General features: G+C 44.8%; 1 protein-coding gene across 6 annotated transcripts in view; it reads left to right on the forward strand.

Annotated features, from left to right (window-relative positions):
* The window catches only part of SH3PXD2A (SH3 and PX domains 2A), a 310,946-nt gene that overhangs the window by 119,640 nt on the left and 163,329 nt on the right, over nucleotides 1-27,977 (forward strand). For all 6 annotated transcript variants that reach the window (XM_066619739.1, XM_066619736.1, XM_066619737.1 and 3 more), the window contains exons 4-5: nucleotides 22,883-22,959; nucleotides 27,330-27,421. In XM_066619739.1, coding sequence (XP_066475836.1) covers nucleotides 22,883-22,959; nucleotides 27,330-27,421 — 169 coding nt within the window. The remainder of the gene's footprint in view (nucleotides 1-22,882; nucleotides 22,960-27,329; nucleotides 27,422-27,977) is intronic.

The following is a 27,977-nucleotide window of genomic DNA, read 5'->3' on the forward strand; positions in this document are numbered from 1 at the left end:
CCATAAGATCAGAGAATGAAGAAGGAGCCAACTGGAATATTTATGAAGAAGGAATAAAAAGTGAAAGAGAAAGAGGGGAAATCTAAGTGGTGGAAATGGGCTCTTAGGTCTGGCTGGGGTGGCAGACTGGGCCTGTTGGAGGGGGGGGTGCAAGAGGGCCATTTGAGCTGGGCCTCAGTCTCAAAGGGGGATTTAGACTTTTATGAATTCTTGCATTTTGCTTTGACAAGTTTTCAACTTTTTTTTATTCCTATACCTAGTGGGCCGAAATATGCCATACACTTTCAGCTTCAACCTGCAAATAAAAGCAAATAATAGGTATTATTTGGTAAAAGACATTTTTTTGCTCTATGGCTAGGTGTCCCAAAAGCTAAAAGTGACTGGAACTTCCTGGAGTACCATTAAAGGTCAGGAAACTGTCAGAATCCTCTACTGAAAACATTTATGGCCCTCCTTTCTGCTACCAAGCCTTGAAGGCAGTTTACAAAAATAAAACCATTAACTTTCATCTGCAACTATTTAAAAGTCACTTAACATCAACTCCAATTTGAAAGGAATAGCAGCAGCAATAAGAAAACAAACATCTGTTAAATACTTGGGCAGATAAAACTCTTTTGACATGGTGTCTAAAGTTAAAAAGGTTGGCAGCGATTGAATGTTACTGGGGAGGGTGTTTGAGAATGAGTGCCTCTGGCACTTTAAGGGGCAGGGAAGGTGGAAAGACAGGGACTGCCAATTCGCAGAGGCTTTTTCAAATTTACACCTGCCTGCAGCAGCCTCCTGGGGGTGCAGGGAGCCCTGTGCAGCCGTCTGCAAGACTCCCCACACCTGGAAATAATAATAGTAATAATGCAAAAATAAAAAAATGCAATTGCAACCCACTTCCGGTTTTGCGATCACAACCAGAAGTGGGTGGCGATCGTGTTTTTAATTATTATTTTTTATCTGTGCCCAACATCCTGGTCTATCCTAAATGTCAGCTTTTGCTAACTTTTAATATCTTCTTTTATTTGTAAATGCTTTCCTCCAGATTTTTCTTCAGAAATACAGTGGGCTCTCCTTGTCCATGGGCGCGGCATCCTCAGATTTTAATACCTACGGATACCAAGCCTGCGACTGGAGCATTGAAAGAGATACTTTCAATGCTTTGTGTGTTTCATTTCTTCTTTAGTCTTTTGCTGACACTTAGGGAGCAGGTTGTCCTCTCAACCAGTACACTGCTGGGATCCGTGTGTCACTCATGGCATGCTTCCACTCTTTGCGATTGTTGGTGATATTTCTAGCCTGATCAAGTGTCAACCACTGCTTCCTTAGAGCTTCTTCAGTTTCATTTCTTTACTGATTGTTGGGTTGGGAAGGGCATCAGTCAACTGCTAAAAATTGTGCGGCATTATTTTGTGAGTGTAGGCTTTTGAACGTTAGTATGGTACAGTGGATAAAGTAATTGGTTTGGTTTTGCAAGACCTCAATTTTTCTCCACCCATCCAGGAAATTGAGCATGCTACCTTAAGCAAGTTTCTTACAGCCTGAGCCTTTGTAAATGTACTCAGAAATATAAGTCCTCTTTGTTTAAAGGGGCTCGCTCAGTGGTAGTACATCTGCTTTGCCTGTGTGAGGTCCCAGATTAAATACTAGATGTTTCCAAGTAGGGCTCAGAAAGTCCCCTCTCTGACACCTTGGGAAAGTGCTGCCAGTCAGTGTACAGTGGTATCCACGGGGAATCCATTCCTGGACCCCAGCAGATAACAATTTCTGCAGATAATCTAATCCGCAGAGAGGGCATCAAGGACCTCCCAGACGTGACCAGAGGACCCTTCCAGTCACATCCAGGAGGCCCTTGAGGTCCTTCAGATGCAGGGTTGGCACCCGCACTGAGTTAAATCTGCGGGTGCCAAACCCATAGAAAAGGAGGGCCCACTGTATTGTTAGTTCAGCATACTGAGTTTGATAGACCAAAGGTCTGACTTAGTATGGCAGCTTCCTGTGTTCACCTCTGCAGCTACGTCTGCAGGCCCCCTTGTACCGGTTCTTCCATTCTCCTCCATGCTAGAAAAATAAGGAGCATTGAAAGACTATTTACCCCTCCTGCCCTTTGAATTCTCTGCTGTCTGAGCCCCAGCAGTTCTGAGAGAGAAGCCTTCAGAGTCTGTACATGCGAAGCAGCCTGAATGCTTCTGTCCCAGCGCCCTGGCAGAGCATCTGTCCGTGTCTGCTCCAGCCCCCCACAGCCACCTGTGTATTGTAGCTTCAGGGGCCTCTATGGTATCACAGCCCTTGTGGATGACAAGAGTGGGGAGAAGACAGTGATTGTGCAAGGCTCACAATTGAGCAAGTCGCAGCAGAACTGCCTGATGACTGCTCCTTTTGGGGGGGGGGACCTCAGGAGTTGGCTATGTGAGCCCTTGGCTGATGACTGACCCCGCCTGTGTTACTCCCAAGCAAGCATGCATGGGCTTGCAACTTACTCTGTGTATGTATGTATTATTCAGTGTTGTTGATGTGATAAATGACATTAATGAACCCTTTTATACACTGAAGAGTGTGTTACAAAATGATAGATTATTTATAGTTTTGTGTTTTAGGCGAAGGACCCTCTTGTCTCCTGTAGCCCCTTCCTGAACAGCATGTGGAATTCAAAGAACTCTTTTTTTTTTGTAGCTCGACCCTCTCTTTCTTTTCCTCCTGGCCTCATTAGTAATCTTTGTGGCTGCCTACAAATACAGCTTTTAGAATGATCAGAGAAGGAGTCATGAACATGAAGAAGGCAGGTGACAAGCACAGGATCTCAGTTCTCTGCCCCACCAGTTTCCAATACACTTCCTCATCGACTCATTCCTTTTCAAGTCCAGGGAGTGGAAGGAGCAGAAGGAGTGGTGGAAGTAGGAACTGGTGTGTCACCAGCTAAGGAGGTTACCAGCTGGCATATTGCATCAGCCAGTTGGGTTGGGCACAAGCGCAGGTGTAGCTAGAGGGGGGTGGGGCACTAAGTTTTGTAGGGAGCCTCCCCACAGTGGCCCCTCCCCTCCCCTTTGGAGCCATTTGGGCGGGGGGGGGGGAATGGCTCCCAAGGGGAGGGGAAGGGACCGCTTGCAGACTGTGAGGAGGCTCCCTGCAAAACTTGGTGTTCTGCCCCCCCCCAGCTACACCAGTGGACACAAGTGTTATGACATCAAATAGTATTCAGAAGAGGGACATCTTAGTGTCAACATCAGTCTGTTACATTTATAGCCTACCATTCTAGCAGTCCCCACCAACACCAGTAGCCTTTGTTCTGTGCTGCTTTCTCTCTCTCTCTCCTAAACTGCAGATTTGATATGAATATAGGCCTCCATCCTAAGCCAGATGAACCTTATATAATTCCAGAAAAACTTTGTTGATTTGTAAAGTTGTTCGGTGCCCTTTTGATCCTGCCTACATTTGTTTAGTTTTGATTTTTGTCCTTGTTCTAAAAAATAATTGCATCTCCTCAGAGAGAGTGATTAAAGCTTTTGGTTCATAAAAGATCCAGGGTTGCTATAGTGTTATCCCCCATCCAACGAAGCAACCAGTCTAAATGAAGCACAGATAGTATGTAAATTTGACATGGTTAAACTTGAGTAATTTAGGTTAGCGTTTTTTGCACACGCTCCGAGAACAGCATCTTTGTCATGGCAGAGGGTATCAGCATCAAATAGCAAAGACTACATTGTCTGTCAAATCAGCCCTTTATAAACAGTAGCAATGCTGTCTAAATATTGGGCTTGTCCAAACATACAGAAACGTAGAAGATTTATAAGCTTCTGTGGAAGGAATCAGGAGAAGGAAAGAAGAGTAAAACTTCAGCTGTTTGTGGGGATCCAGAGATAGCAGTCTTTCACTTATGGCTTTGTTTTGCTTGATGCATTTGAAAACAGAGGCTAGGTTCTTGATTCATGGATTTCCAGTGCTGGAAAGTTGGTTAGGATTGTGCCCTTAATGATACAGCATTTGTCACAGAGATGCAAGGTGAGTTTACTGATTTCTTCACATGTTATGAGACTCCAGGTATGTCCGGTGCTATATTTTCCACATTTTTATACTATCTTTCCTCCAAGGAGCTCAGGGTGGTATACATGGTTCCTCCCCCCCACCCCATTGTGTCCTCCCAACAACACTGTGAGGTAGGTTAGGCTGAGAGAGAGTGACTAGGCCAAGGCCACCCAGAAAGCTTCATGGCTGAGTGAGGATTTGATCTTGGATCTTCTAGGTCTAATGCCAGAACCACTACACCATCCTGCCTCTCTGTAGTCTGGGATATAGCTAAAGCGCATATCAGGATAGATTTATCACCTATGTTTTCCATATTTCAAAATTGCTGGTAATCAGAATTCAGACATTTAAATGAGCACATTATTCTGTGCTGCTGTCAGAGCAGTAACTTGGTTTTGTATGTCTAGATAGGAAAATATTTTGTCCTAGTGGGTGATAGGAAGCACTTCTAACGCTTATACAATTGGATGTTCAATGTGTGTGGGTGCTCATGCCATTTAGTCTCCGTTTTCACACATGTGTTGCTGTTGTTTGATGGAACCAACTTGGCCAAATGTTTTCTCACGGTTTGAGCTGTACTTGAGTTTCTTTACTTCCCTCTCAGCCAGTCTTTGGATTGTATACATTGTATGAGATCACTCAGCTCTTAGGCTGTTGTCAGTTGTAGGCCAAGTACACAATGATGAACTTCACGGCAGCACTGAGGGTGACTTTGGCAACATAGAGTCCACTTCAAGGGTTGCTGTTAATTTTCATGTTTTGTTGATACAAGAAGTACTTGGCTTTTTCTAGAGTTGGCAGGAATTCACACTCCAGCCCTATGCATGTTTGTAAAGTAAGTGAGAAGAAGGGGGGAGGGCTTTCCTCCACCTTCAGTGCTGCTTCCAAGAAACATGGAGGTAGAACTGGAAGAAAAGGTGAGGGTGGCTGTTCCCAGTTGTTCTGCAGCCTCCCATTTCCTCTCTTACTCCTCTGAGTGCCCAATCCTATTCAGCTTTCCAGCATGATGTAGCGGCAATGCAGCCCAGATGTAAGGGAACAAACATTCTCTTACCACAGAGGAGGCCTCTCTTACTGTCCCCACCAACAGAGTGCAGCACAAACCCTGTTGGAATGGCTGCATCAGTGCTGGAAAGTTGGATTGGGCCCCCAGTCTTATCTGGCTGGGGGAAGGGGGGGCTCTTGAAGGGCTTCCAAGTTCCTACCTGGGTATTTTGAAGACACTGCAGGTAGAGGAGGGTGGAAAGCAACCTTGGTGCAACTGAAGGAAGAAGTGAAGTGGTATCTTGTTTTTGTTTGTGATGCTCTCCGGCAATCAGAGAGAGGATCCCCACATCCCACTGCTTCCTCTCCCTCCTTTACATCTTCACTGGTTCGACCAGGAGAATCTTGGGAGTTCGGCTCCCAAGACGTACCCTGCTCATCCAGCTTTGAAGATGCTTTGAAGCCTGCCTTGAAGATGGGTGGAGAAGGAGGTAGTGCTGCATGCATGCCAGAAAGTGAAAAGGGGAGCAGAATTTGGACAGCAAGTCAGCCACTGTTTTGGCTCAGGGCCAGGCCTGCCAGCGGGCACTGGAGGCCTTGACATTAATAAGAAGTTCAATTCTGCATGTCCGTGGCAGCCAGGGATTTGCCTAAACTACTGATAGAGTGAAGCACTGTTAGCCTTAATCTTTTCTGCTGGTCCTGGTCTGCTTCTACTGTTTTATTATTACCGTATTTTTCGCTCTATAAGACGCACTTTTTCCCCCAAAAAAAGTGGGGGGAAAAGTGTGTGCGTCTTATGGAGCGAATACTGCAAAAAAAAAACAAAAAAAACAAAAAAACCTCCGCCCCTGGCCCCGCCCCCTGCCCGCTCTGCTCGGCTCCGCTTCCCAGGAAAGCGTGGGTGGGGTGGCAGTCTTGCTGAGCAAGCCCGTGTGTCTACTCAGAAGTAAGTCTCAGACTCACTGGGACTCACTCCCAGGAAAGGGGGGGGGATGGCAGGCTCGCTGAGAAAGCCCACGTGTCTACTCAGAAGTAAGTCTCAGAGTCACTGGGGCTCACTCCCAGGAAAGCGGGGGTGGGGTGGCAGTCTTGCTGAGCAAGCCCCTAGAGCAGGGGTGCTCATTACGTCGACCCTCGAGCTACCAGTCCATCTCCAGGCGAAATGAATCAATCGCGGGCTTCTCTCCTGTCCACGCATCCCTAGGAGTGAGCCCCTGGCAGGCTTGTGAGCCCAGGGAGCGAGCCTAGGGAGTGAGTCCAGGGAGCCCAGGGACTGAGACGGGCTCCTCCCTGGGAGAGGAGGCGCTGGCAGGCTTTTCTCCTGTCCACTCATCCCTGGGAGTGAGCCCCATTGGCTCTACTGGGGCTGACTTACCTTTCCCCTGCTTTTGCACTGGTATGTATGGAGATCTGCACCCCCCCCCCACTTCCATCTGTTGGTTCTGTGTGCAAGGGGTTTTGCAATGGCCTTGCTGTGATGCCTATACAGAGATCTTACCTGCCCCACACTTTTCCCCTGCTTTTGCACTGCTATGTATGGAGATCTGCGCCCCTCCCCACTTCCATCTGTTGGTTCTGTGTGCAAGGGGTTTTGCAATGGCCTTGCTGTGATGCCTATACAGAGATCTTACCTGCCCCACACTTTTCCCCTGCTTTTGCACTGCTATGTATGGAGATCTGCGCCCCTCCCCACTTCCATCTGTTGGTTCTGTGTGCAAGGGGTTTTGCAATGGCCTTGCTGTGATGCCTATACAGAGATCTTACCTGCCCCACGCTTTTCCCCTGCTTTTGCACTGCTATGTATGGAGATCTGCGCCCCTCCCCACTTCCATCTGTTGGTTCTGTGTGCAAGGGGTTTTGCAATGGTCTTGCTGTGATGCCTATACAGAGATCTTACCTCCCCCACACTTTTCCCCTGCTTTTGCACTGCTATGTATGGAGATCTGCGCCCCTCCCCACTTCCATCTGTTGGTTCTGTGTGCAAGGGGTTTTGCAATGGCCTTGCTGTGATGCCTATACAGAGATCTTACCTGCCCCACGCTTTTCCCCTGCTTTTGCACTGCTATGTATGGAGATCTGCGCCCCTCCCCACTTCCATCTGTTGGTTCTGTGTGCAAGGGGTTTTGCAATGGTCTTGCTGTGATGCCTATACAGAGATCTTACCTGTCCCACACTTTTCCCCTGCTTTTGCACTGCTATGTATGGAGATCTGCGCCCCCCCCACTTCCATTTGTTGGTTCTCTGTGCAAGGGGTTTTGCAATGGTCTTGCTGTGATGCCTATACAGAGATCTTACCTGCCCCACACTTTTCCCCTGCTTTTGCACTGCTATGTATGGAGATCTGCACCCCCCCCACTTCCATCTGTTGGTTCTGTATGCAAGGGGTTTTGCAATGGTCTTGCTGTGATGCTTATACAGAGATCTTACCTCCCCCACACTTTTCCCTTGCTTTTGCACTGCTATATATGGAGATCTGCACCCCCCCTCCACTTCCATCTGTTGGTTCTGTGTGCAAGGGGTTTTGCATTGGTCTTGCTGTGATGCCTATACAAAGATCTTACCTCCCCCACACCTTTCCCCTGTTTTTGCACTGGTCTGTATAGAGATCTGCTCCCCCCCCCCTTGTATTGGAATCCAGGAAGATCTGGTGAGGAGGTAGATGTGGTGTCAGCAGTGGCCCCTTTAAGGGTAAGGCCTGGGCATCCTGGGCACAGCTGCAGCCACTGGAAGGCAATAGGGCCCTCAGGGATATAAGGAGTACCAGAGGCAGAAAGGGTTTGTGGGTGGGTGACTGACTGACTGACTGGGTTTATTGAATTTGGAATCTGACTGTGGCTGGACTTGTATACCCTGATGGATTTAACTGACCTACCTGGAACCTGACCTTGGACTGTAATTTGGCTTATTGGCTCTGGACTCTGATTTGGTAACTCTGAATGATGGGACTGATTTACTTGGCATCTGTGGACTGGAACTGGACTCACTTTTGCTTGCTGCACTGGTGAGTTGCACAAGGGGGACGGATCAGGCTTAAGCGGGCATGAGGCCCAGTGGATTGGAATTTGGCAGAACATCATTGTAGCAGAAAGATAATGTGATCCCCTATTTGTGTGCACCTGCTTTTGTGAGCTTCATAAATTCTGACTCTAGTGATGATGAGTTCTTGGGATTTCCAGAAAACTAGAGTACTCAAACCTTTAAGTCTCTCCATTTGTTAATGACAGTGATAATGGTTCTTAATGCCACTGTTGACTGCTGTTCACTTTACATGGTTCAAATGTTATTCTGTTATAGTTTATTAAATATTTTATTACACTATTTGGTTCAGAATATTTTTTCCTTGTTTTTCTCCTCTAAAAACTAGGTGCGTCTTATGGTCAGGTGCGTCTTATAGAGCGAAAAATACGGTAGTTGTCTAAACTACCATCCAGATAAAAGAAGGGAAAATACCCAGTATGCTATTTCTGGCAGTGCTAGAATGCTTCCTACGCTCAAGCTTACAAAAGCATAAAACATGCAAGCTATTCCACTGAAGCCAAATGGGTTGATTTGTTTCTTACACTGACATCAATGAATTGCCTTTGATGTGTAGATGAAGAGGTGTTTTGCATGGGAAGTTCAGATGTATACTGCAACTGACCACACATTTCTGGCCATATGTTTCTGACCAATGTACTTTTCTTCCATGGAGTTTAATCCCTTTAAAGGCTATCTGTACGTGTGGCTATCACCATGTCACTTGGCAGTTAACTCCGCAGATTAGTTATGTATTGCATGACGTGCAGCCCAACCCTATGTATCTTTGTCCAGAAATCCTATTAAGTTCAGTGTGATTTATTCCCAGTGAACGATGCATAGTACAATACAGTACTACCATTTGTTTATCTTGAGTCTGAAAATAGAATGAGTTCTAATGTGGTGAAAGAGCATGATTTTGCTCTGTTTGCTCTATCCATGCTATTCAAGATTATATAAACCTCCATCATGATGATGGCCTTTTGGGAGAGGGGCGCTTGGTTCTCTCTCTTTTCCACAAATGCATTGAGTTCAATGAGATTTACTCCTAGGTAAGTGTGTACAAGATAGCAGCCCAATCCTGCGCTCCCATGGCACGAGGCTGCATCAGCACTGTAAATGGCTGCCGCCACATCCAGCATGCCCACAGCAGCCACAGGCGGCACCTCAGGAGAAGGGTAAGAGAAGTAGCCCCGCAATGGGACTCCTCGATTCAGTGCCGACCAAAAGGTCAGTGGTGAGGGAAGAGGGTTCGTGTAGGGCCCTGAGGGCTCACGAACGCCCCACACAAACCTGCCTTGCTCCCTCTCCTGACACACCTTCCTCCGCCCTCTGCCCGCCTCCCCGTCACGCCTCCTCGCCACCCTCTCTCCACCCTCTGCCCGCTTCCCCCCTCCCTGGAACTCTTCCTCCCCACCTCCCGCCGCCCCCGCTTTCCTTACGACCACCAAGTGGTGGAGGCTGGGCGCCTGCCCGGTGCTAACCCAGCGCTAGCCAGTGCTGGGCTAGCACGGGTGCTAGCCCTGTGTTAGGCCTTGCAAATGTGCCTTACGCTGTTTGCGACGGTGCGTGCTGGTGGTAAGCCAGCACGTCGAGCCCAGGATTGGGTTCTTATTTTTGTTATTTCAGCCCTGCCTCCATTTTAAACATAAAGGACTGGGATAAGAATATTATGGAATAAATATTATCCATTGATCAGCTATAAATTAGATTACCACAAATCAATGGCAGTATAGAAAGCGAGATCTCATTATAGACTAGTGAAATTTAGAAACTAATCTTGTGTTCTGCTTATAGATCTCATTGTTTTGGCATGCAAAACACAAGGGCATTAATGTAGCTTTTTTATGAATGGTTTCCACTTTTAAAAATTTAGTTTTGTTTAGTTTTCTACTTCAGTATGTAGTCAAAGTTGCTTTCAGTATCCTAAAACTATCAAACAACATATTAAAAATCCAAATGATTGCACACAAAAAGATTTGCTTTAAGCAGAGGTTTTAATGTTTGGGTTTTTTTCCTTTTGAAAATTACAGTCTGGTGAATTCTGTATCCTCCATAATAGAGTTCCAGTGGTCCAGCCATTGCAAAATAACATTAATATGACTAGTCACATCCCTATTAGTGTTGCCTGAGTCAGTGTCATCCAGTAGCTTATATCCATAACGCAGGTGATAGATGTAATGTTTGCACTCTGAAGTACATTTACTAGGACATGTACATTTACTACTTTACTAGGGAGTAGGTCCCTCTGCATTCAGTAGGATTTAGTAAGGGGTGCATCTGTTTAGGACTATGTTGCACAAAGCTTATCACCAATAACATTTGTGGTCTCGCTTCCAGTAGGCTCCCATTCACTTGTCACCATTCTCAGAAACATAAACTTCCTTCTTTCCATGTCTGTATAAAATCACCACGATGAGAGCTAAAAAGGAAAATGAACACAACTCACTAAGGGGAAAAAAATCCTCTAGACCAGTGGTTCTCACACATTTACCACCAGGACCCACTTTTTAGAATGAGAATCTGTCAGGACCCACCAGAAGTGATGTCATGACCAGAAGTGACACCATCAAGCAGGAAAATTTTTAACAATTCTAGGCTGCAATCCTACCCACACTTACAGGAGTAAGTCCCATTTACTACCATTGTTAAAAGCATATACATAGTAGCCTGTTAACAGTACAGATCTGTAACATTTCCCCAAATGCAGTCACATACCATGGTAGCATCAATATGTTAAAAATAAAATATTGATATGAATGGGGACCCACCTGAAAATGGCTTGTGACCCACATGGTGGGTCCTGACCCACAGTTTGAGAAACACTGCTCCAGACTTCAGGAGAGCTTAGCTGCTGTAACTGTGCCCAGCCCCAGTCCTCTAGCAGCTCCTTTGGTGGAGTGCCTTTTCCACAAATGCACTGCCAAGCTGACCAGGTGGCCATCAGAAGCTCCTTTGTGCATGCAAAAGGTCCTAGACCAGGCGACTCCACCAGTAATACACTGGTTCCTGTTAGATACCTGACCGAAGGAGCAGTTTTGAGTGACATCCATTCTGTGAGATGTAGTCCAGAGACAAAATGAGCTTTGTGAATTAACTAAAGGTGAGATCAAGACCTCTGAGAGCCCAACTACACCAAAGTTTTTAGTAACACTGAAGTAGCTAAAGTAGTCCTAAAAACATCCCTTATGCAGAGTTAGAACCACCCTAAACTTTGCAGCATTTCAAGGGCAATAGAATGCCTTCTGTATAATTAGGGTTCCAATCTCATGCACAGGTTCCTGGAAGTAAATCCCATTGGACATAATGAGACTTCTGAGTAGACATGTATAGAATAGGCTGCAATGCTAGCCACACCTACATGGGAGTATGTTCCACTGTACCACGTTGATAGTAAAAATTAGGATGCACTGTAGCTCCATGTTTGCAAGAACTAAAAGCAGAACAGAATCCTTTTGACACTTGTTCTAAGGGTTTTTCCAGTAGTCCCATGACTTGAAAACGTGATTCCCCCAAAGGAGCTAAATAAATGCTCCTTGTTTCACTTTCGAAACACTTGTTTCAGTGTTATTCTCAGGCATTCCACTTAGAGGCTGTTTTATTTATATGATAATGGTATTCAGTATCACCCCACCTAACATTTCCGTGATGATCGTTGTATCATTTTGTTTCCTTTACAATTATTTTCTCCTGGTGAGCCTGAACAGGTGGCAAATGGTCCAGCTTCCATGTTTTAATGCACACCCCCTAAGATTGCCAAAGAAAGGGAGACTGAAGTACTTCAGGGCTGTTCCAAATTACCTTTTCTTATTTATTGCATTAATATCCCTCCAAGGATTTCAGCGTCTTACATGATTTTATTCGGAATGGGATTGTATCTAAGTGGCAGAGCACATGCTTTGCATACATGGTGCCATGTTCAATTCTTATAATCTTCCAGTAGGGCTGGGAAAGACCTATGTTTAAAAACCTGGAGAGTTGCTCTAGTCATCGTAGGCAACAGACCAATGGGCTGATCCATGGTACAGTTTTATCCAGTTTTCCAGTGCTGATGTGGCTGCATCAACAGGGCTTGCATTGCATCCTTCAGTGGGGGGAGGGTAGTTACGGAGGCCTCCTCAAGGTAAGGGAACATTTGTTCCCTTACCTTGGGGCTGTATTGCACCTGCGTCAGCACTGGAAAGTTGAATAGGATATGGTCCACAGTCATTTAAAGTAGATTAGGCTGAGACATAGTGATTGTCCTGAAATCACCCCATGAGCTTAGTAGGTTAGTGGGGATTTGACCCTGAATTTCCCCAGTCCTAATCACTGCATCACACTGGCTCTCTTTCTGTCATTCATAGTGCCTTTCACCGGAGACAAGGATACTGGTACCTTCTAACCAGTCATCAGGTTGGCTAGTCCCTGTTCTAAATGCTTTTCATCCAAAGGCTCTAGCAGGATCCAGTTTGAGATATAGCAACCATGTACCCCAACCAGAGACTCTAGCTTTAAACCCTCGTGCTAACCAGCACCCTTTCAAAGTGGCATTCTTGGTTTGCTTCACTGGCACTGACATTGTGGGGTGTGGGGCTGATGCCCCCAAACGCCCAAAAAACCCTATTCAGTTCAATTGGATTTACTTCCAAGGATGTGTATAGGATTACAACCTAAGAATTTTATTGAAAGAAAAGATTTTCAGCTGAACTTGCTTCCAAATAAGTATATTTAGGATTGCAATTGAAAGAGGAAATGATAAAGAGTCAAGAAAATCACCATGTCTGATTTACCATACTGGATCTTAAATAAAAGCACAAGAGAATTGTCTTAAAAATTGACAGGAAGTGATTAATGTCCCAAGTGGAAAATTGTTCAAGACACATGTACTCATAAATTATGGAATAAGAGATCCTCTTACGAGCCCCATCTGCGTCTCCTGGAATAGCAATAAGAAGATAATTATATTAACAGCCTTTCTTGTTTTATTTTGTTCTGTATGATTGACATAGATTATAAGCTGGTTTTGTTCCAGTTAAGGGGTGAGACTGGCTCCTTTTAATTATTTTTGTCATAATATTTTGAGATAGCAATCTCATTAAATTACAAGCATTGTTTAAAATGCTAAGTGTAGTATTGCTTTTCATTTTCAAAAGAGTTGGTATCAACAAATGTGGGGAGTGTTACAAAATGTGATCCCCAACTGTGTTCTGCAGTGATAACTATCCATCCTACCACCTTAGGACTTTACTGTCTCATTCCTAATCCATTCTGCTCTGCAAATAGACCACTGCTTTAGACTAGAAAAGCAAAGCAACGACAGTGGATGTACAAATGACTTGCACATATGCATTTTGTGCTTCCAGTGTGATATCCAGAAGGGAACCTTGTGCATCTCCTGCACAGTGCAACATATGAACTGTTCCTGAATCTGTAATTTGAGAACCACTCTAACTAGAGAGTTAGGGGCTTCTGCCTTTGAATTTTACACATAGGTGGAAAAATAGATTGTAGTAAAAACAGAGTCCACCCTTGGAGCTGCACAGCTATGTAACTGCACTGGATTAATTAATTCCCAGACTTGCGAACATGCCTCAATTTTTGACTCATTGGAAATATTTGCCCCAACTTTGCGTGACAGTTGCTTGAAAAATCTTGCTCCTAAATGCTAAGGACAAAATTGCATTTTTAAAGGATGTGCATGTCAGATGCTCTAATAATAGCATGTATAATCCCCACAGTCCACAGGTCCTTCAGATGTGGAGGAGGGGGGAAGAGTGCTCAGCTCTCAGTGTGCTTTGTTCATGTGCCTGTGAAGATGATGGCATCTATCCATCATCAGGTTGAAACTGGAGACCACAAGTCTACAGTCCTGACCACCCTTTGAGGGTTATGTGAGGTTCCTGGTGTCAGGATTCTATAAACGATGGCCAGCCCTGCATAGCGTAGCAACAGGAGGAAACAAAGGCAGGCAGTATTTGGGGAGTCACTGCTTCTGTTTGACTGGGCTTGGAAAGAAGGCCCAGCTTGTTTGGGCTTGTGTTTTTCTAGCAGGCTGTCCAGTTTGGCTGCCTTGTGCTCTGTAGATTCAGATGCGATTACTCCAGTTCCCTAAAGAACATTTCTTAGTTCACACCCCCTCCCAAGTTTTGGCAACATGCAGTTATTCTTTTTTGATGAAAAATTTAGTTATACCTGTTTATCTAGCTCTCCCCTTTCTGTAAGGTGTAAATCCCACAATCAGGGAACAAAGACTAAACAGAAGTTAATCCTGCTGTCACCTTTGCTTAGGACACTTTTCCTTTCTAGAGAAAGGAAGTAATTGGCCTGGACAGCAATCCCAGGCTGAGCTTCTTAATGCTTTTGCTTTCATTGGAGAAAGGCTGTTGAAGGTGACAGTTCCTTGTGGCCTGAACATGTAGTCTTCTGACATGAGCACTTTGGTTCACAGTGACAAGTCCCCCTGTATTTGCTGAAGCTTCTGTGAAGGCAAACTTGACTTTACAGCTGACTGTGGTTATTTGCAGTTAAGGCCTCATTTTCTGGCTTTTGTAGGTTTGAGAAGAATGGCCTGCCTGATAACCGCAACACTTTTGCTCAAAGCTAGCATTTTGGTCAATTTCCTATCTTTAGGAAATTGAGATCAAGGTTCAGTTGGAGAAAATTAAGCATGAGATGTGAGAGGAGAAGAACCGATTCAGTGGTGTCGTTTAGACCAGGGGTGCCCAAACCCCGGCCCATGGGCCACTTGCGGCCCTCAGAGGCTCCCAATCAGGCCCTTAGGGAGCCCCCAGTCTTCAATGAGCCTCTGGCCCTCCGGAGACTTGCTGGAGCCCGTGCTGGCCCGATGCAACTGCTCTCAGCATGAGGACAACTCGACCTCTCATCTGAGCTGTGGGATGAGGGCTCCCTCCACTACATGCTGTTTCATGTCTGTGATGCAGCAGCGGTAGCGAAGGAAAGGCTGGCCTTGCTTTGTGCAAGGCCTTTTATAGGCCTTGAGCTATTCCAAGACCTTCATTCATTCATATAAATTCCATCTCTAGTATATTCATTTATGTAAATTTATTCAAATTTTAAATTATAAATTAATTCTTTCTTTCCGGGCCCCTCACACAGTATCAGAGAGAAGATGTGGCCCTCCTGCCAAAATGTTTGGACACGCCTGGTTTAGACCTTGCCATTTTATATCCTGGAAACATGTTGTGTGATTTGCTGAGTGCCCATAACTCATAACCTGCAAGTGCTTTGTGTGTAGAAGAACCAGGTTCAATCCCTGGCAGCATCTCTACTGGACAGAGACCCTTGTCTGAAACTCTGGAGAACTGCTGCAAGTTATTAGAGAATACTGAACTAGATGAACCTGACATTCTGACTCAGGCCCTATCCTATACATTTCCTCCCGTCAATGCAACCATGCTGCCGGAGCTTGCGCTGTGTCCTGAAGAGGAGGCAGTCCTGGAGGTCTTCTCTGAGTAAGGGAACATTTGTTCCCTTATCTGGGGGTAAGTCTCCGGCACTGGAAAAGGTCTACTTGGATTGAATGGATTCACAAAAAGCAGATTGAGGCTGTGAAGGGGGGGATAGAATATCAGCAGTGCGCTGCTGCTGATACTGCCCCTTCCATCCCTCATTCACCTTCCCATTCCACTCCATCTTCTCCCCCATTCCTTCTTTACCTTCTCCATTGCACCCACCTCCCACCTGACCTTCATGCCAATGGACCAGCACCAGGGGATGTGACAGATCTGCATGTAGTCCACCGCTACTCCTTGAAGTTTGTGGCCCAGCTGTCACATTTGCATCTGACTTAAGGCCCATATAGGATTAGGCTAAATCTGTTTATAATTTTCATCTGGCTTGGCTGCACCCATAGTGATTGAGCTTCTGTAGTGATATATGTCACCTCTGCTAAAGCATGCATATAAGAAAGCTTTTCATTTATATAACACTTTGAGTTCAGTATACAATCTCAGTCATCTATACAACAACTCTGTAAGGTAGGTCATATTACCCCAAGTTGTGACTAAACAAGTCTTTAAGGATGCAATTCCATCTTGCACTGGAACAGGCAAGCCAAGAGTCTTGTGCTGTATCCAGCACAGGATAGGAGCCCAAAGTGGCTCAGTCAGAGGTAAGGGGAAACATTTCCCCTTACCTCTGGGTAAGCCACCCTAGCCCCAATGGATCTCCTCAGACTTGCGCCACCTCCTGAGGTGGCACAAGTCTGAGAAGAGCGGAGTGGCTTGAAGCTTCCTCCCTGCCCACCCCAGAGGCTTGCATTGGGCCTGCTCAGTTGACACAAGTCTCGTCCTGCAGCGTTGGCGACCCTCCGAGGCTGGTGCAAGGGAGCTTGCACCAGCCTAACGTGCAGTTTGGATTGCACTGTAAGTTATTCAGGCAAGACTTGTCTAAGGTCACAAGGCAAGAGAATCAAAGTGGGGGATTGATCAGTCCCCTTTAGTACTGGCATTGCAGCTAACTAAACTTATCCATCTTTCATGCTCTTGCCCAGTATTCCTAAGCTTTGGTAACCACAGGTGTATGACTCCTAGTGAGACTTCTTGGCACTGTCCTTCTTGTTGGCTCTGATCTCTTGATTTGTTGGTGCTGGGCTGATCCTCCTAGCCTTGCCACCACTCACTATAATATTGGGCTATGGAAGTGATCAGAGGCATCTCCTTTGTATGCCCACCCTTTCTTTTTCTTCCGGAAACCCCACCTTGCCTTCCTACCAGGCTTTGAGCCTAGATTTGACTTCAGGAAGATGCCAGAGAGGTGATACCATGAAGTATATAATTCCTTCTGCAAAACCTTTGAGAAGGCACATTGTGGAGTGCAAATTTTGTAGTTTTATAAGGGCAGCTCATTGACCGTGGGTCATGCTTTCATGAGATGCATGAAATCATCATTCTGCCCACAAAGCGCTATACACTCTCTGCCTATTTTCCCCCCCCCTCCCTTCCTCTTGTTGATGGCCAAGTGGCTTCAAGCAGGCTGCCTGCCTAATGGTCATTTGTGAATTTTATTGTATATAACAGAGGCTTGAGTGTTCTGCAAAATATTGGAAGGAGTGTCATGGGGAGAAGCATAAAGGAAGTTTGTTCCTCAGAACCACTTGTGTTGTGTATCTGTGCTCCTTTTGTGCTTAAAAACAACAAATACAGATAAGAGGAGAAAGAATTTTAATTAAAAGGGAGTAGATATGCCAGGTTTGTGTTTTTTTTGGGGGGGAGGGGTTTTAGTGTATCAAACTGTTCAGGTGTGCTGTAACAATGTTAAGAACAACATACAGTATCTGTTTTTTTTTTAAACCAGAGCAAATCACATGGATGCAATGATGGTTCAGTGATGCATTCATCCAGCAAGACAGGTTTTGTTGCACCAGGTCAATGTCCACTCTAATGATGGGCTGATGCAGATCATTATAGATCTCCAGACAATAAATGGGCACATCTGATCTTCTAGCTTTTTGAGAAGTTATCTTGAGTTTCCCTGTGATTGAAATGATTATACACAAGAGGCTAATATCTATGCGCTCAAATCTCTACCCAGATTCTGCAGTGGGAATAAATCATTCACAGCCCAATCCTAACTTGCTCTGGAACAGGCAAGCTGAGTGGCCTGTGCTGTATCCAGTACAGGGTAGGTGCCAGCTGGAGGGCAATTCTGAGTAATTTTCCCCTTACTCTTTGTCATACCCCAGCCAACCCTATGGGGCTATTCATATCTGCCTCAGCAAATTTACTTGTGCAAGTTCAAGTAGCCTATGTAAGGCGGCAGGGCTTAGGAGTAGGGGTTAGAATTTGACCTGTGCTGCCACAGCTGATCCCATCCTCCTCCCAGTCCAGATCCCCCTCCTGGACCGCCCTCCCCCCAAAATGCCCCTCCCCACCTCCGTTCCACCCTTCTGCCACCCTTTCCCATCTCCTGCATCAGCCTGTCTTGACCAGCCCTTACTTACTTCCTCCAGGTTCAGATCCAGCCCCGGGGGGCTAGTGCAGTCCTCACACTGACCTAACCAGCTTGAGAGTAGTCATGAACATATTTTATGGCATATTGTGACATTCTTGGGCCAGTGCAGGGGGCTTTCACCTTAAGGGCTCAGTACTGAGCCCTTAAAGACTCAGTACACATTATGGCAACCACATGATAGCTGTTGTCAAGTAGTAAGCTGTTGTATGGAGTTGTTCACCACTCAGTCTGTGAGAAGAAATTGACTCAAGCTGTGGTGAACTGTGTCAGATGATTGCCGTGTGATAACAGTTGCCAAGTTAGAGCCAACCAAATCAGCCTCCACCTGACAGCCAATAATGTGTGATCCAGTTCTCTTCTCAAGCCATTCAGCAAAGTCCATCTTGAAGCATCATAGTACCTGATCAGTCCTCAGTACTACTTGTCTATCCTAGACCCCTCTCTTGACTGATGTATACCCAATCTAGATTGTGTACCCTCTGGGTAGGCATTTTGCATTACCTTTTATGTTGTGCACACATCCTCGACAAGTTGTACTAAGTAAGGGCCCAATCCTACCCAATTTTCCAGTGCCTGTGTAGCTGTGCCAATGGGGTATGCACTGCGTCCTGTGGAGGGGAAGCCTCAAGGTATGGGAACACTTGTTCCCTTATCTCAGGGCTGCATTGCAGTTGCACTGGTGCTGGAAAGTTGGATAGGATTGGGGCCCTAAGTCAAGTAGCAGAGGTATTTTTGGGAAAGTGCTTCTCCAGCATCAACAGATGCATTCTTCAAATGGAAAACTGCATCCTAGGTGTGTATTTGAATATACAGGAGGTACAAATAAAACTGAACATGCCAAATCAGATACAACTGCTTAGGCTGAGCACACTTAGAAGTAAATACCATTAAAACTAGTGGGGTTGGCTTTCATATAAATGTGATTAGGATTAGGCTGTTAGAGGAATCTAGCCATGTGACAGGGCTGGAACCATTTCATGGCAACTTTGCAGTTGCTGCTGGAGTAGCTGATTTGGTGGCCACAGAGATGGGCATTCTAAAAAGCATCTCCTGGGGTCTATTTCTAGGGTTGTTTTCATAATGTAATGATCATATTGATAAACATTCATCAAGATGTGACATTTCCTCGGATCTGTGTTCCTGTGCTTTTTAGTTTATCGTTATTTAACTTTGGGTGCAATCTTAACCCTGCGTTAGGCTGGGGCAAGTCCCTTGTACCAGCCTAGGAGGGTTGCAAACATGCCGTAAAGCACGTTTGCGCCTCCTTGGGAGCAAGCCAGCATATGGAGGTGCGCTGAAGCACAGAGGCTGCATCCAGCCTCCATGGTGGCTTGCACCAGGTAGGTTGTGTCAGTTGAGCTCAGCTGACGCAAGGGTCTGGAGAGGGCAGGAAGGAGGCAGGAGGGAGGTGTTCTGGGGCAGGGGAGGGCGGTCTCGTGGGCAAGTGGGTGGGAGGCGGGGCTGGCACTCCTGAAGTGGCACAAGTCCGAGAAGTCCTACTGGGACCATGGAGGCCTAGCTAGGGGTAAGGGGAAGAGTTTCTCCTTGCCTCTGGCTGAGCCACTTCTTGCCCCAATCTTACGCTGGATATAGCGCAGGCCTCCTGGCCTGCCGGTTCCAGCGCAAGATAGGATTGCACTGTGTAACTCTTAACTTTATTATGTTACCTTGTTTCTCAGGCTCAGGTCTTGCATATAGTCTCATACTCTGAACTGTTGGCAGCAGCTAAATCTCCTTGCAGACTGTTTAGCATAGCTGAATTACAATTTCAGAAGTCTTTTCATGTGTTCCATGTCTTTGGTCTCTTTATAGTTTCTAAAATATGGTCCGCCACCCATCTGGCTTTGAGCTTGTGGCTTGGATTGGAAACAGGGAAACCAGAGAATGGCGACTGTTCAGAAAATCCTCATTTTTTAACAGCAAAATTTGCAGCACTTTCAGAACTCTGCCCAACTTATCCACACCATTTACAGCCCAATCCTATGCATGCCTACGCAGAAATAAGTCCCATTAGAGTCAATGGGGCTTGCTCCCAGGAAAGTGTGGATAGGATTGGGCTGTTAGTTGTCATGCTGAAGGAAGGGGTTATTTAATTCCACTCTATTAGCAAAAATAAAAATAAAAAATTTTTTAGATTGGAAATAATGTTGCTTTTGCAGTGCTTTTCACCAGTAGCATAGCTCGAGGGGGCAAAACGGTAAGTACTGCAGGTGTCGCAATGTGCTGTTGAAGCTGCTCCTTCCACTTGCTGTTGAAGCCATGCCAGGCAGCGATGGCAATGCACAGGTGCTCACCGAACCAAGCGGTGTATCCTGCGCATTGTAGTCAATGCCCAGAAGTGGGAGGGGCCGCTTACAAGACGTGTAGCAGTGCCTGCAGTACTTACCATTTCGCCCCCCTCTAAGTACACTACTACCTTCCACTGTAGTGTCAAAACAAGTGTTATTCACTTAATTCCTACAAATTTCTGATGCCGTATTGCAGATCAAGCTGCAATAAATATCAGTGTAGCAGTGATACAAATACATCACAAATATTGATACAACACCAATATTGTCAGTGTAGCAGTGAAGGCTCTTAATCTGTGCACGTATTCAGTCTGAATAGATGGCCTATAAGCACTGTCTGCTGGTTGAGGGTCCTGGAATCTATATCCTGTCTCCAAAACAAACAGTGGATGTGTCAGAACAGAACCAACCACAGTGAACACCTGGTGGTTCTGATCCAGCAAATACCCCTGATTGCGCAACTTGTGTGCTGGATGAAGATAAATTTCCCATGCAGCATTGTGTAGCACTTGGGGGATCCAGTCAAGCTGTGTGGTTATGCGGCTGTAAGGGTGTTTGCAGAACTCAAAGCCCTTTTTTCTCAGTTTATTTGCAAATGCACAAGGAATGGTTCTTTTGCTAATTTTTTTTAGACACTACAGTTTCTGGTTGTGGTTCCTCAGGAGAGATGGAAAGCAGTTGGAACATGCTCAGAGACTCCAACTCCCACATTATTTCTTTGAAATGTTTGAGTTCTTTCATTGAGAACGAGTTCTGTTTATTTTCAGACTGTGGTTCTGGGGCTGAAATTTGAATTTTGCAGAATTCTATCTTTTTTTGAGCTTTGGAAACTTCTTGATCCTAAGTCACACCATTGGTCCATCTAGCTAAGTATTGTCAACATGAATCAGCAGTGGTTTTGGACAGGGATGTTTCTTATCCCACCCTGAAGGTTCAAAGGATTGAACCTAGGACCTCATGCATGCAAAGTAGGTGCTAAACCTTAAAGATTAAATACATTTGTTTCTAACTAAATGCCCGGGTCATATTATCTGCAAACTATTATTATTATTATTATTATTATTATTATTATTATTATTATTATTATTATTATTATTATTATTATTATAATGGGAATACCTGGCTGCTAAAGGTAGAGGAAATTAGAAAGTCAGTACTCTTACACAGCCTGTGCAAAGAGAATGGATAATTCTGCTGACAGTTTGATATCTACTTCCACTGCAGAAAGAATCTGTCACTTGTTCTTTCCTCAACGTTAGTAAAAATGTGACTGCTAAAAATAATTCAATTCAAAGATAGAATGCTTTTGTGCTGTAGAACCCCCTCTCTGACATAACTTGAGATGAGCTCATTTCCTCGATCTTCTCAATTAGTGTTGTTGTCACTAAGTTAGTATACAGTACTCAAAAGCAGATGGTTGTCCCTGCTTCAGAGATTTAGGGTATGGAAAGTGTCACAAACCTGAACTGCCCCAGCCCTTATGCTGTCAGTAGTCTATGCCTTATTATTAAATACTTTTATAACAGTAATAATTTTTAATAATGTTACTTAGGGTGCAATCCTAACCCCTTATGTCAGTGCTTTCCAATACTGCCAATGGGACGTGTGCTGCATCCTGCAGTTGGGTGTCACTCATGGAGGCCTCCTCAAAGTAAGGGAATGTTTGTTCCCTTACCTCAGAGCTGCATTGCCCTTATGTCAGTGCTGGAAAGCTTATGTGACTCTGGAAAGCACTGACATAAAGGGTTAGGATTGCGCCCTTAGAGAATGAGACATAACCATACCATGTTATGAAGAGATCTATGCATCAGGGTGCACCTGACCTTGGCGCACTGCATGAGGTTGGGTACAGCATGCCAACCTACTCATTTGCTTATCTGGCACCAGGGCTGGATAATGTTCCTTCTCCTCCAGCCCTTCTCTCTGGGTCGAGTCAGGCCAGGTGGAATTGGTTTCTGGAAAAGGAATGAAGGAGAAAGTGCCTGCCTAGGCACTTCCTCCTCTCTGAAGTTAATTGGGATGCTTAATAGTGGAGGTCCCATCATTTGGGAGCATCCAGTGGCCAAATACAGGAATGTCTTTCTCCTCTAACTCCAACCCAGAGGCCAAGACGGATTGGTCCCAGGAGCCCTTCCCAGGGGCCCTAGAGGGCTCCTGGGAATCTGTTTGCTGTTGTGAGACTTGCAGCAGCCTATAAGTTCACTTAGGAAAATGTGGAAAATGCTGGTAACTCTAGGTTTTCTTAACTCATTGTGTGACTCTAGATTTTCCTAAGTGAACTTGTAGGTCCCTGCAGATTGCTAGTCTTGCAGCAGTCAATGATAGAGCAGAGCAGATGGGCTGGAAGCCTCCTACACTACTGTCCCTGGATCCATATTTTCTCTCTGTTCAGGGAGTTGAAGAATAAAAGTATATTAGTACTGCAGTAGGTCTTTTCTGTATAAATGTCTTATCCAGGGTTGAGTCATGATGATGATGATGATGGGGGCAACTTGATGGATATGAAGAGTTTATGGAGGCAGCTTGATGGATATGAAGAGTTTAAGAGCAATGAATTTCCTAACTGTGTGTTAGCGTGATCCAGGATCTGACTAGCTACAGGCTCAATCTCTGTATTTTTCTTTTTCCAGGTAAAATCCTATTCCGGAGAAGTCACATTCGAGATGTTGCTGTCAAGAGACTAAAGCCCATTGATGAATATTGCAGAGTAAGAATTATTTCCTATGACCAGTGACACTAAATGTCCCCATCCAAACTATCAATGTGAATGTTCAGACAATTCTGCATAGTCCTATCAACTTTTTCAAAGAATGTAAGGGTGTAGATTATAACACATAATCTGCAGCATTTTGGGAGGGGGGGCTAAAACTGTTCACAATTAAACAACCCACTTGGGGCTCCCTGTGGGGCTCCTGCAATGCCAAAGATGACTGACGTAGTATTCTGTGCACACCGGGCAGCCACCAGCGGCTCCTCGGGAAAAGGGGATATTTGTCCTCTTTCCCTGAGTAAGGGAAGTAGTCCCACAATGCAGCTTCTCAACTCAGTGGCGGCTCTTTAGCTGGCGCAGAATCAAGAATCCTTGTGTTGGGCTGTGCTGCCCAACACGGGACTCTGGGTCTGGTGGAGCTGAGCTCTGCAGGTCCTGCCTACCCCTCCCGCCCTGCTTCCCTCCCCCGCCCTCTACCCACCCTGGATCACCTCCACCTCTGACTTACCTCTCCACCTCCAGTCGCTTCACACAGAGTGCCTGGTGGCAGATCACTGGCCTCCAACAGGTTCTTTCCCAGCACAGACTCGCACTGGGCCAGCTCTGTCGCTCAGCCAATGGTAATGCCTGCAAACCTGCCTTACAGCATGTTTGTGACAGTGCACACTGGTGGTGAGCTGGCACACACTGCTCTGGATCAGACCCTTACTTGGCAACCAACTCCATAACTCAGGAGTCTTACTTCTGAGCAGTCTTGCAATATCACCTAGTGTAATCCCATGATGATTCATTGTAGAGTAATTGACACATGCCTTGAAAATATAAACACAAATTTAATTCACCTTTCAATTTTTTTTAAAGAAAAGTGTGAAACAATCCATCTTTTAGCATCCTGACTGCATGAACAAAGGTTTAAGTTTAAATAGGACTTGAGCAAAGTTTAAACAGTTTACACCAGTTTGGTTCCCAAACTTTTAAGCACTGGGACTCACTTTTTAAAACAACATTCCATTAGGACCCACCTAAGTTTACCAGACCTTTAAAAAAGGAGATCTAGAAATGTTTGTTTGTTTATAAGCAATAATAACAACCAGAAAAAGACACTCAAATATTTATCTTCCTATAATTACACATGCTTGCAAACTTCAGGAGCTCAGCTCCTTGCAAGGAAGTTAGCAGCTATCTTGCAAACTGCGGGCGCTAAGCTCTTTGCAGGGTAATTAGCAGTTACAATATCTGATTTTTGAACAGCCTCAGAGCTTGAGGCAATGAGTTATCTGATCTTTCCATCACCCTTTGGCAACCCACCAAAAATCAGGTCATGACCCACCTGTGGGTTCCAACCCAGGGTTTGGGAACCAGTGGTTTACAATATGTTGGAGCTATAGCCTAGTGGAAGACTACCTTCTTTGCAGCTAAAAATGCTCCATGTTCAATCCCTGTCTTCTCCTGGTAGAGCTAGGATTGTTATCTGTGTGGAATCTGGAGAGCTTCTACCAGACAATGTAGACATACTGAGCAAGATGGGCCAATGGTTTACCTTGGAATCAGGCAACTATGTTTCTGCATTGACTGGTTAATACATCTAGGCTGCATTCCTATACACACTTACCTGGGAATAAGTACCACTTAATTCAATGGGGCTTACTTCTGAATAGGTATGCCTAGGATTCTACATTGGTAAAACTATGTATACTGCCCTTAGCTCCTTGGAAGAGGAGCAGGATAGAAATGTAATTAATCAAATTACATTTGATTTGTAATGTAATCGATGTAATGTAATGTAACGTAATGTAATAAGTTACATCATAACTTATTTTGGGAATACCCCCGCAAACCCAGCTACACAAAGGCAGTGATAGTGACATCTCCAGTTATGGTACTTGCTGATTAATTAGGGTCCTAATAGGGTTTCTAAAATTAGTCCAGCATGTTTCTTCCAGTAGGGTCAAGAGACAAGGTACAAGCATATTGATGGCAGCTTTCATCAGATTTTTAAGAGGCTGAAGAAAAGAAGCATTGATTCTGAAGCCCATGAGTGGTGCAACGGAACTAAAGTCTTATCTTATGAGATCAAGTCTTCTGTGCAACAATTAATTCATTGTCCAGCAAATGAAGACCTAATGGCTATCTATAATCACATGTGCTTGGACTTTATCCTTCACATTAATAGTTCAGAAATGAACTGCACAAAACATGCGCAATATGAAATAATGTTATGGGTTCACTGATCAGACATGTTGCTCAGAAAGCAGGAATTCACTCCAAGGGTTGTTGGGCTGACCTCGGACCCCAAGACCCCAAAGTTGGTTACTTATCTGGGATTCAATTTGAAAAAGCAGACAGTCCATTACTGAGAGGGTCACACCTGAGAGATACACATTTGAAAATTGTTATATCAATGGTGGTTGTAATAAGAATCCAAACAATGGCAATCTAACAACCACTCAGCATTCATCTTGGCATTGTTCACCTTCTGTGTCAATACAACATGCCACATAGTGGTCTCAAACTCAAGTTTAATTCTCAACATTTCTAATTCACGCTGTGCGAAGTTCAAGCTGCAGCTTAGGCTAGAAAAAGCATGCATTGTTTGGGATGAGGGTGTTCTGTTTATTTTCAATATATGGGACTAGTCCATCTATAATAGTCATAAAGGGCAACAGTCTCTTGTGTGCTGCTCTGAGTCCTGGAAGTCACAGAAATTTCATTCATTCATTCAGTTTTGACCCCACTTTTCTTCTAGATGGGTACCCAGAGCTGCTCACAAAAATATAAACTGTATAAAACAATCAACAGCAATCACCCAAAAATAAAAGACTAAAACAGCACTGCTTATAATACATAGCTGCAATAAAATATACTCATGAAACCTGCAAAACATCTTTTATGCAACTGGCATTTAGAGATATGTGCCTCTTTGTCCACTTGTGGCATGAAATTGGTGTTGGGCCAAATTGAGCCTTGGCAAATCATTGTTCAAATTGGAGTTTTACCTCCTGGAAAATGCGGAGGTGTTTTTTTTTCTCCCCCTCCCCAGCACAGGGAAGCAATACATATCAAATTTGGTATGAATCATTGCATGGACAGAGACCGTGCATAAATTCTAGCAGCCAAAGTGTGTAAGGCTTATGTGTCCTCACAGGAGATAACCAAGCTACCTCTGCTTAGCAGACCTCCCAAAGACTGCATGATATTTCTCTGCCTTGGCACAGCTAAAGTAAACAGATCTGCTCTGATAATTAGACTCTTTCTGGCAATGTATTGGAAGCCTTTAAGAAGCCAGGTGAGGGAACAGGGACTACAAGGGATATCTTTTTTCATGCGTAACACAAACAACAAAACTCTGAATGTTTGCTGGTAATCAGAAAGTTGGAATGAGCTGAGCAAGTAAATATTTGTTGCCCACTGGAATGTCTTCCCTTGGATGATTGCCCTGTTCACAGGACTTGGAATTATTTTTGTGTAAACCGAACACTTCCAGGACCCATCTGATGCAGCTTTCTTCTTTCACCTAAGCAGGGTTTTGTCAATCTGAAATAAAGAGTGATTTAATGGGCTCTTTATGCTAGGGCTAAGGTGAAAAGGTTAAATGTACCACCCCATGTGCCACAGCCCTAGTCACCCACCATTCTATGTGCATCCCCATGGCTGCCATTAAAAAAGAAAAAGCAAACATGCATGCAAGGTCAAACAACACATTTCAATATAATGTGTAGTTTGGCCCTAATTATCATGGGCATCTTTGAAGTAATGCCTGTAACAGCAGTCATTAATGACCGACAGTTTTTGCCAAACATAAGGTCCACAGGCTGAATGTGGACCTTGGAAGCTCTTTATTCAGCCCTTGATAATTGGGCTCTCCCATTTCCACCCTTTCACCAGCACAGAGGCTCTGGAAAGAAGGAGGCCTCAGAAGGCAAGGAATGCTAAGAAGGGACAACTCAAGAGGGGTGAGAGAAGGAGAGAAGGGGTAAGAGAAGGCCAAGGTACTGTTAGAGCCCAATTTTCACATGGTCCACTCTTTCAGCAGCGCTGCTTCTGCCAAGTAATCACTTTGCAGACTGCTGACCTGATGCAGGCACAGGGTATCTCAACCACTGTGGAGGGCCCTATTATGGCCTTATGTTCGTCATGAAAGTGTAGGGCCAAAGGCCTCCCCAGTTGCCCTACCCAAGTGTCTGCTCAATGGTGTCTTTTCCAAAATTATTCCAAAATTATTTTTTCTTCACTAGCATATCTGACCTGATGTCATCCTGCTGTTTTCAGCTTGTTCTCTCTCTCTCTCTCTCTCTCTTTCTCTTTCAAATTTAAATGTTGGTTTCCCTTTCTTACACATACTTCTTTTTTTTAAAAAAAATTAACAGGCACTGGTGCGGCTTCCCCCTCACATTTCACAGTGCGACGAAGTCTTTCGGTTCTTTGAGTCAAGACCAGAGGACCTAAACCCCCCAAAAGAGTAAGTTCCATCATTGATTTCTGCTTCTACACCATGGCAATTTCATTAGGAAGGAAGGAAGCGAAAGGTCATTGGATTTTATTGCTTCTAGAGGATGGGAGAGCCCTTGGTTTTATTTTAAACTTTGAAATCCAAGGGAAATGGGATTGTAATTTGGCAAGTGTACGCCAGGATGTGTGCGTGTGTGAAAGAGAGGAAAATTCAAACAAACGTGGCATTCACCTAACCATAAATCTGAGGAGAGAACTTTTTTCGCTTTGTTGGTTTGCTTAATTGCACTCTCCCAAGGAATCATTACAATCATCAAAGTATTGGCTTTATCAGCTGAGGGAAATCCTGCCAGTTAAATAGCAACTTTTAATTACCACCCACCTTTCCAGGTGCAGTGAGGCTCAAAGATAATTCAGAAGCCTTTGATTGTGACCCGTGTCAGGCACAGTTTCCAGAGCGCTTATTTTTTTGGAACCAGAAAGCATAATTGGTCATAGTGAGGGAGCAGATCCTGCTGTAGATAGAGCAAAAATATAACCTCTGCTTAGCTGAAACACTGCCAATA

Source organism: Tiliqua scincoides, chromosome 3 (genome assembly GCF_035046505.1).
Source record: "Tiliqua scincoides isolate rTilSci1 chromosome 3, rTilSci1.hap2, whole genome shotgun sequence".
In the NCBI taxonomy this organism is placed as follows: Eukaryota; Metazoa; Chordata; class Lepidosauria; order Squamata; family Scincidae; genus Tiliqua; species Tiliqua scincoides.